This window comes from Nelusetta ayraudi, unplaced genomic scaffold (assembly GCF_046127955.1).
Source record: "Nelusetta ayraudi isolate G7.1 ecotype Tasmania unplaced genomic scaffold, CSIRO-AGI_Nayr_v1 ptg000023l, whole genome shotgun sequence".
In the NCBI taxonomy this organism is placed as follows: domain Eukaryota; kingdom Metazoa; phylum Chordata; class Actinopteri; order Tetraodontiformes; family Monacanthidae; genus Nelusetta; species Nelusetta ayraudi.
In genome coordinates, this window is record NW_027466073.1 from 3,020,965 (window position 1) to 3,030,895 (window position 9,931).

At 46.2% G+C, this 9,931-nt stretch overlaps 1 protein-coding gene across 5 annotated transcripts; it reads right to left on the minus strand.

The window, feature by feature from the left end:
- Positions 1–51: 51 nt before the first annotated feature.
- Positions 52–9,855, minus strand: LOC142889665 (coagulation factor IX). 5 transcript variants are annotated; one of them, XM_076028462.1, is made up of 11 exons: positions 9,489–9,855; positions 9,211–9,380; positions 9,099–9,123; positions 2,641–2,754; positions 2,411–2,545; positions 1,743–1,990; positions 1,519–1,633; positions 1,147–1,343; positions 939–1,064; positions 601–856; positions 52–384 (listed from the first exon to the last, which is right to left on the minus strand). In XM_076028462.1, the coding sequence occupies exons 1-10, from the start codon at positions 9,550–9,552 to the stop codon at positions 608–610; spliced, it is 1,443 nt and encodes a 480-aa protein (XP_075884577.1). In that variant the 5' UTR covers positions 9,553–9,855; the 3' UTR covers positions 52–384; positions 601–607. The 5 variants fall into 5 exon arrangements, with proteins under 5 accessions (XP_075884577.1, XP_075884578.1, XP_075884576.1 ...); XM_076028463.1 differs by having other exon boundaries at positions 597–856; XM_076028461.1 differs by having other exon boundaries at positions 52–338; positions 563–856.
- Positions 9,856–9,931: the final 76 nt, after the last annotated feature.

The window sequence follows — 9,931 nt, forward strand, 5'->3', positions numbered from 1 at the left end:
CTAACCCGTGCAGGCTGTAGGGGGCACTGCCTCTTATAAAAAAAAATGAACCACCAAGTGTCTATTTTATTCTACATTGAATACAATATTTAACTGAACATTACAATATATGTCATGTCTCTGTTGTTTTGTTTAACATCCCTGTATTAATTCAAAATAAAGACATTTTAATACAGAAATACATTGGTTGTCAGTGGCGTCTGCAACAAAGTAACACACACACAGTTTTATCGTAGCTGCTAGCTGATTCCATAACCTTTCTTAACATTAAAGCTAATAGAAAGTGCTTGGCGAACAAAAGCAAACAGGAGAAGCTGACCCTCTGACAGGAACAACATCTGTCAATAACGAGACACACACACACACACACACACACAGTGAGTTCTAGCGGAGCTGCTAGTTAATTCCATAACCTTTCTTAGCATTAAAGCTAGGGAGGCTCCTAAGGGAGGCTATGGAAACAGCTGGCCGGCTGTTTCTATAGCCTCCCTTAGCTTTGATGCTAAGCAAATAGAAGGTGCTAAGTGAATAGAAGAAGCGTACCCTCTGACAGGAAGTACACTTGTCTATAACGACACGCGCACACACACACGCACACACTGGTCGGTCACTGGTCCGTCTGGTATGCGGTCGGTCGAGGGGCCTCCATGGTCTCCTTTATCCAGCCTAGGAAGCTCCCCAGCCAGGTGTAGACGCCGTACTTCCCCTCGGCGCCGCACCGCTCCCCCCAGCTGACCACGCCCACCAGGAACCAGGTGCCGCGGTAGTGGACAACGAAGGGCCCGCCGCTGTCCCCACTGCAGGCGTCCGACCCCGCACCCAGGTAGCCGGCGCAGAACATATTGTCCGTCACCACCTGCAGGGGACGGCGGAGAGAGGGTGGCTTTACATGGCTCCTCACAGCTCACAGCTGACGGCCGGTCAGCTGACCTGCTCACCTGCTTGGTCGATGCCCTACAGTTCCTGTGGCTGACAACTGGGAGTGTCACACGACGCAGGAAGCGGGAGGAGCGGCCCAGGTAGTGGGTGACGCCCCATCCTGTCACCTTCCCATAGGTCCCATCCTGGACACATAAACACACACACACACACAAGTGAGCTGGTTGCAGGTCAGTGTCTCCTCTCTGACCTCCGGTCAGGGGTCACCTGCAGCAGGTAGGTAGCCAGGTGTTGGTCGGGGAGGCAGGCTGGTGTAGAGGCGGGGCCTCTGGTGAGGGGGCGGGCCAGGCGGAGCAGAGCCACATCACTGTCAAAGGTGTAGGAGTGGAAGTGAGGATGGACAAAGACCTCCTGCACCTTGATCAGCTGCTCGCCGGGATCAGGCCGCATCTTGTCAAAGTCTCCTGGAAGGGGGCGGAGCCACAAGGGTCATGTCACGTGACAGGGGGAAAAAAAATCACTGGCCAATGACAGCAGAATGTGAGCCGCCAGTCATTGATACTCTCAGCTGTGTGTGTTTGTTTGACGACAATGTAATGAATGAAAGCGTAAAGAGCAGCTGTGACGTGATTGGTTCACCGATGGTCACATGATCAGCCGTCTCCTCCAGACAGTGAGCCGCCGTCACCACCCAGTGGTCCGACACCAGCGCCCCCCCGCAGAACCCATAGCCATCGGCCCTGTGGATCAGAACCTGGACACACGCACACACGCACACGCAGAATACAAACACACACAGTCAATACCATAATACAAACCAAAATGAAAATGTTGCTGGTAGTCAGTTTAAACCACGCCCACACCTGCCAGGGACTCCCTCCCAGCCTCTCCAGGTCTCCGCCCACAATCCGAGGCATCATCTGCTCCGTCCTGTTTCCCGCCGTGTGGTTGGACAGTGTGATGTTGCCCGTCAGCAGCTGCTCCTCCAGCTTGCTGCTGTTGAACTCCGCCTCCCAGAGCTCCAAGCTACTGTTGAGCACCTGCTCGTCACTGAGCAGAGTCCGGTAGTGAGGCAACAGCTCCCTCTGCTGGAGGCCGCAGGGAAATGACACTGGACAGGGCGACACAAGATTGAGAGTGAATGGTCACACCAAGAAGAGGGCGTTTCAGGGTGTGTGTGTGTGTGTGTGTGTGTGTCTGTATGCATGTGTGTGCATGTGTGTGTGTGTGTGTGTGTGTGCATGTGTGTGACTCTCTCTCTCTCTCTATATATATATATATATATGTGTGTTTTTCCGAGTGTGTGTGGGTTTAAAGCATATAACCAGAAAATGTGTGACAAAAACTTTGTTGCTTGTGTTGTGTAAAATTTCCGAGCACTTCAATGTCACTGTATGTGGGTGTTCCTTTGGCTGTGATGTGTTGCTGTGCTACAATCAGCGTTTGTTGGTTTCTCCTGCGATTGTGGGACCATGTCTGCGATTGAATTGGTTAATTGTCAGACGTTGAAGGTGCTGTGTGACGACGTCACCTGTCTTGGAGCATCTGAGTCCGTCACTCTGCAGTTTATATCCATCAGCACAGCCACACTGCACTCCGGCTCCCCCCGGCAGGTCTTTGCAGTACTGCACACAGCCACCATTTTTGTAGCTGCACTCTGACACAACTGTGGCGACAGCAACACAATTTTTGGGAGTCTTTCCTGCTGCTGCAGGTAAGTTGTTCTGTAGTTTTGTTGTTGTTGTTGCTGCACTTGTGTACCTGTGTCGCAGGTCTTGCCCTGGTACGGAGGAGGACAGAGGCACAGGAAGTGTCCTCGCTCCAGGGTGCACAGCCCTCCATTCAAACACGGGTTCCTGCCACAGGGGTTCAGATCTATGACAGACAGGGGCATAGCCTGAAGGCATCGTGCCTTAGTTTGGTGCATCAGCTAAACAGCTGGTCAGCTAAAACAGGAGGCCCCTCCCACTAAAATCTTGAATTTGTTCTTGTTGCTGCAGTTCATTGACCTGCTGCTGTAATGGCAGATGTAATTGTGTGAACTAATCCGTGCAGCCTGTAGGGGGCACTACCTCTTAAATTAAAACAAAAACAAAAAAAGCTGAACCACTGAGAATCTCTTTAATTTGTTCTACATTGAATAAAATATTGACACCCAGGGGCATTGCCTGAAGGTGTTGTGTTGACACACAATCAAAAAAAGTACAAAATGAGTGACAGCATGTTAATTTCCGTTAGTTTCTGTTAGCTCCTGTCCTCTGAGGGCACGTTTCCACGAGTGCACCTTGGCTCGGCTTGGTTTGTAACAACACGGTTCCAAACGTTAACATTTTGGTCTCCGCTCCCTCGGGAGTAGGAACAAAAGTGGTCCAACCTCAGGACCACTTTGGTCCCTGCTCGGCCCGTTTGGGACCAAAGTGGTGGTGTAAGCAGGGACCAGGGACCAAAGTGGTGGCGTAAACACAGAGCAGGGCACTGATTGGGTAAGAGTTTTAACGAAAGATGTGCGAGTCCTTCACCAAAAACGTAATTTGCCTCGCGTGTAGAATCTTACATTTTCACGTATTGAAAGCTGAAATGATTATGGTTATTTGATTTATGATTATTTCCTGGTAGTTGATAGCCGCTGTACAGGAAAACAGTATTGGGAGAAATTAAAAAGACAAAAAACAAAACTACGGAGCAACCACCAAAAGCATCAAGGCCATTCACACAGTTGGAGTCGAACGAACAGGAAAAATGTTGTAGGTTCGTTCAGCGACATGGATGTGATGTACCATCGGGCCGGGGGGCAACAGGAGGAGGCCTCGACTCGGCCTGTGGGCGACGGGAGAATAGACGGTAGTGATGGGTCCGGCAACACCGACGCGTCGGCGCATGCGTCGAGCTCATAGAGCAAAACCCCGTGTCGGTGCGCGTATCGCTTTAAGAAAGTCACGTGACCGATACAGAAACTGTTTCGAACTGACACTGACGCGCCAAACTGTGTTTATAAGGAAGCGCATCTGTCAATGGGATGTATCGGCCGAGAATTATGGCGCAGCCTCAAGCAAAGAGAAAGGTTTCCGCCGTGTGGGACCATTTTGATCTCATGTCCGAAAATAAGGTATTTGTTTTAATATCCTTGTTGATTCATCCTGTTCCTCTCAGAGTTTCCACTTGATCTATCTGAATTCAAATTCATTTCAAAGTGACTCTTAGTTTACAATTCATATTATTTTCTGCAGGTTAAATGTCGCATTTGTTCGACAGAACTATCATATTTAAATAAAAGCACCTCTTCAATGCTGAGGCATTATAGGGCCAGGCATGCGAATGAAGTCCCAGATGCACCCAGGAAAAACTCAGGTATACAGCCACTCGACAACTTATTCACAGTTGCTTTATTGATAATTAATTCCTATTCATTTATTATTTACTTCATTTTTAACCATCAAGCTTCCAGGAAGCAGATGCTGGATGAGGCTCTGCTGAATTCCATTCTGAAGGACTGCCAGCCCCTCAGCATTGTTGAGAGTGAAGGGTTCAGGGGACTGGTTCAGGTCCTTGAGCCCTCATATGTTTTGCCAACCAGAAAGGTTTATGTAGAAATCATCTTAAGTATTATCTAAAAGTAAAAGTATCTAAATTTTATTTCATCTTTAATTTAAATATATTGATTTGCTTTTGGTTTGACTTGGTGTAATTTTCAGACCATCAAACAAATGGTGGCCAAAAAGTATGAGGAGGAACGGGAACGAGTGAAAATGGAAGTACAGCAAGCTGTGGCAGTGAGTATAGCAGCTGACATGTGGACATCTGTGAACATGGAGGCTTACTTGGCTCTTACCTGTCACTACATTAATGAGAATTTGCAGTTGTGTACATCTGTGTAGGGAGTGCAATACTTTCCACAAAGTCACACTGCTGACAATTTGGCCCAAGTCAAAAGGGGCATGATGGAGGACTGGGCCATAACCGATAAAGTAAAGTGTTTTGTGACTGACGCAGCACCAAACATGATTGCATCCACTAGACAGCTCCAAATTCGGCACTCAATTTGCATTGCACATAGTCTCAATTTATTAGTTAGAAAATCATGTGATCAGATCCCCACACTTCCATCCATCAGACACAAAGCCAGGCACATTGTCACATACTTCAGATCAAGCACTACAGCCAAGGAGAAGCTTGCTCAAGTGCAGCAACAGATGGGACGACCAACCCTAAAACTTATCAATGAGGTGCCAACACGCTGGAACAGCACATATCAAATGCTGTCAAGGCTATATGATGAGAGGGAACCAGTGTGGGAATCTCTGGCCTCTCTAAAAACAGATGTGACTCCACTTACAGCTGATGAGTATACCATCATAGGAGAAACACTTCTTGTGCTTGCTCCTTTCCATCAAGCTACAGTGGAGTTGTCTGAAGAGAGGCAAGAGTCGGGGTCAAAGGTCATCCCGATGATGAAGATGCTCTATCATGCACTAGAGCGTAATGCTTCAACCTTGCACACACAGGCAGCCATACACCTACATGAACACCTGAAGCGTGGAGTCACAGACACTGCTTCCAATCTGGAGTCATTAAGTGTGTTGACCCGAGCAACACTTCTAGACCCCAGATTTAAATCACTCGGGTTCCGCAGTTTCTCCAAGTGCAACGAGGCCATCAGTAGACTGCGGTCAGAATGTGCGTCTGTAATCGGACGCACAAATGAGCCCCAGCCGGGAACGTCTTCACAACAGCTGTCTGCACCCACTTCAGGCATGTTATTCAGTATTATTTGTTTGTTGTTGTTTGGAAATCATGTACTAAAATGCCAATTTGTTGTTTTTTAGATAACCTTTGGCAACATTTTGACATCGAAGTGGACAGGCAGACCAAAAGTGCCACAGCTGATGCCATCCAGGAGGTGCAGAGATACCTGGCACAGGGCAATATTGCCGGGTCCCAGGATCCTCTGAGATACTGGGACAACCAAAACATTTTTGATCCACACCTCGACCAGCTTTCTTTACAATTTCTCTGCACTCCAGCCTCATCTGTGCCGTGTGAGCGAGTCTTTTCTACAGCTGGAGAAGTTGTCTCAAAAAAGCGTAACAGACTCAATTTCAAAACGTTGGAAGAACGTATTTTTTTGAATAAAAATTTGTAAAGAAAAACCAAAACAAAATCAGTCCACAAGCATCCTCATTCACAACACGTTCACTTAGATTTTCACGTTATGATACATGTTCACATTATTTATTGACCGTATCTAAAAAATATCCAAGATATTTTAAATTTAAATGAAGATATGAAATAATACAATATAAAATACAATGACTTCAATTATATTATTGTATATACACTAGGTCATCAAATCAGTGTCAGTTGAGTCCGTCAACTAGGTTGCCTGTAGGGATTTTTAAGGTCCAGCAGGTGTCAGTATTCAGTGACACAGTATCAACACAGTATCAATACGGTTTGGCAATGTGTCGAAACGCGTCATGACGCCTCATCTACCCATCACCCGTCTATGTCTATTAGACATAGACGGCCTTGACTCAGCTAATATTTTGAAAACATGCATGATGACTGTGAGTGTATTGTGACCACAAGCAACTTTCGTTTTTAAGGCTATCTGCAAAGTACATCTCATGTACTGTCTCATGTAGGTAAGTTGTTAGCACAGGGGTTGGCAATCTTTCCCATTCACAGAACCATTTAGACCTGTTTCCCCCAGAAAAGGACACGCTGGGAGCCACAAAACCCTTTTGGACATTTAAAATGAAATAGAACTGCATATAACGTTTGTTTTGTTTTTATTTATTCTTTTTGCTTTTATGCTATGTATAAACGGCAACCTTCATTATCAACAGTGCCATCTTGCCTCATCTGCTATCAATTAACATTTACCTGATGGGGTACCGGGGGTCATTATACTGCCTCTTTAAGAGGGTGACGGAGACCTGAGGCTGTGGGGATTTTTGCAACTGTCTTTTTCTTGGCGTGAGTTTGGCAAGAAAGACAATGCACGTGTTATTTGACAGCAAAAAAAAAAAAAAATGAAACATTCATCTTCCATACCCGCTTAGTCCCGAGCTCAGGGTCACGGGGGTCTGCTGGAGCCTCTCCCAGCTGTCATAGGGTGAAGGCAGGGTGACACCCTGGACAAGTCGCCAGTTCATCGCAGGGCCACGTAGAAACAAACAACCATTCACACTCACATGCACACCTACGGACAATCTAGAATGTTCAATTGACCTCACATGCATGTTTTTGGAGTGTGGGAGGAAGCCGGAGAACCCGGAGAGAACCCACGCAGACACAGGGAGAACATGCAAACTCCACACAGAAAGGTCCCCGGCCTGGAATCGAACCCAAGACCTTCTTGCTGTGAGGCGCCAGCGCCAACCACTGCGCCACCGTGTCGCTAAATAACGCATTCCATTGGAAATGAAACGTCCGGTGATGACGTTTGCACCAGCGTTACAATATCTGATGATCGAGGTCGCAAAATGCTTCAGGGTTACTAAAGTGCAATTTGCGCTTCTGACTCATCAGGTGCCGCATTTCTGGGTGTTTGTGCACTGCATATCATCAGTGCAAAAACCTTTGAGGATAAGATGGCGGACATAGTAAGTAGGTAAGTAACTCAAAGCAGTAGTTCAACTGTGTCGTTTATCCGCACCGTCTTTTTGCGTGCGTTTGTAACCGATGTGTTAATCGGGTTGTTTCGATTTCACAAAAATCAGTTATTCTTTTTTTCATTTTTTTTATGGAAATAAGTGCTGTAAGTTCATTCATTAAAATGTTTTTTCTAAAATGTCTTTTTTTGGCGAGCAATAATTTTGTAAAATTAATTTTATTGCTTGAATTTATTTCATTAACTTTTGACACAGTAGCGGCGTCATTTCCTGTACATTTCGCGGTTTTCTCCTCACTTGGCTTTAGCCTTGCTGAGGGGAGGTAAGATGTGATGGTGCTCACGCATATGGCGTTGTGAAATGTGGTAAAAAGAATGTTAATCATAGCATTTTATATGTCCATGTTTATTGTGCACAATATATAAGTTCATTTGAGGAGTCGCGGTCGCAGCACCGAGACATTTTTATTGCATTGTTTTACGTGCTTTTCTTTTAAATGTGTACGTTGGTGGAGACGGTCGGTGGAGGTGTGCTGTACCGGACTTATTTTTTCTTTTTTTTCCCCCTTGTACAGGTACGTAGGCTCCCTTTTGTGTCGATCGGTTGTTGAAAATGTTAATAGACTGACTTGGCTCTAGCCTTGCTGAGGAGAGAGACGGTTGGTGGAGGTGTGCTGTACCAGACTTATTTTTATTTTTTTTATTTTCTTTGCACAGAAAATAAATTCAGCCGACGAGTCGACCTGCATATGTCTGCGCCTCGATGTTCATAACCAAAGACACAACGCAAAATTCGTAGCAGAGGCAGTGTCAAGCCGAACCGGCTTCACGTTCTTTGCCGTCTTCGCCGTGTTATATTAGCGAGCTGCTACATCTGTAAATGTATCTAGCACCAGGTGTTCTTCTTCTTCCTTCAGGGAGTAAAACCACAACGCCACATAAGGGCTGGCGTGAGTACTTTCCAGTGTTTCCGTGTACATGCGGATATTTCTGGAGACAGCTTCGTGTAATCAGCTTTTTTTTAAATGCTTTTCTTAACACACTTGGTTTATAAAAATAAAAAAAAGTCCTCTCCTTGTAAACGTGGCCATAAAAATAGCTAAAATATATTTCCATGTTTCCTTATTATTTTTTCCCCCAATGCTAAAGCTGTGGGTTGCCGACCCCTGTGTTAGCTAATACCGCTAACTCAATGTTTTGCTTGTATTTTGCGTTCGCTGGCAGCAAAACTTCATTCGTACGCTTCGCTTCTTAGACTGATTTTAATGCACACCTGTGTATTTGGTTGAATTAAGCGGTTGCTGTTTTGTGCTTTGTGAGGAATAAAGTTAAAGACTGTCAAAGTTAAAGACTGTGGTAACTCAACCCACACTGAGCTGGTACCAAGTCGCAGTGTAAACGCACCCATGCTGAACCATACCGTGCAGAGCTGAGGTGGCCCAAGCCAAGTAGCAGCCAAGTGGAAATGTGTCCAGGGAAAAAAATAAAAAATAAAGTCCAGATCACCGTGTGCTTGACTGACACCAGACTACAGTGAACCAGTGACTCATGCTGTGGTTCATTTGAAACAGTGATGAATCAGTCAGAGGGCGATAAGTTGACTCACTTGTGTATTTGAACCAAAACTCCAGCTGGAAGGAGAGGAGCTAAGAGTTAGTGCATGGAGAACACCTGTGTGTGTGTGTGTGTGTGTGTGTGTGTGTGTGTGTGTGCCTCACCGTCTTCTCAGTGCTGTGGAAGATCTCAGCTGCCTCCTCCTGGTTGCAGACCTCCTCATAACACTCCCTCTCCAGGTCTCCTGCTAGGAGCTCCTCCAACAGCGAGTTGGCACGGCGCCTCCTGGAGGCCAAACGGAGGACCTGGCCTGCCGAGGGCTGGTCCAGGAACACTGACAAAAACAATAACGACGACAACACAACAACACTCACTGTTTGCTGAGAGGAACATATGAATAAAAAAGAGTGATGATTTGTCAGAGGTCAGAGGTCGGACTTACCTGAACACTGGATCACAGCGACAAGCAGCAGCAAACAGAAGCCCAGAGACCAAACAGGCCACATAGCTGCACAGTGACACACACCGGGATGTGTGTGTGTGTGTGTGTGTGTGTGTGTGTGTGTGTGTGTGTGTGTGTGTGTGTGCAGTTGTGCACCTCAGTGTCTCTGCTATAGAGAGTAATGGGATGGAGATGATGTTTGATGGAGATTGTGGAAATGATGGGGATGATGAAATGATGAAGATGATAAAGTTGATGAAGATGAGGAGATAACTGATGAAGATGATGAAGAATGTATTGCTGCTGACCTAGATGACTGAAACTGTTGCTCAGCTTCTTCCACCTTGTTCACCAAATACTCAGCAGTCTAAAGGTTCGCGTTCTTCTCAGACTCTGGATTACTTTTCATGCTGTCCAGACGTGAAAACGAGTCTCTGTCCTGG

What these genes read in the sequence shown, in the direction of transcription:
- LOC142889665 (XM_076028458.1), bottom strand. Translation starts at nt 9,552, where the DNA reads ATGTGGCCTGTTTGGTCTCTGGGCTTCTGTTTGCTGCTGCTTGTCGCT. An exon ending in TGGGAGGGAGTCCCTGGCAG is followed by an intron (nt 1,634 to 1,742) that starts GTGTGGGCGTGG and finishes GCGTGTGTCCAG; the next exon opens with GTTCTGATCCACAGGGCCGA. An exon ending in GGCTGATCATGTGACCATCG is followed by an intron (nt 1,344 to 1,518) that starts GTGAACCAATCA and finishes GCCCCCTTCCAG; the next exon opens with GAGACTTTGACAAGATGCGG.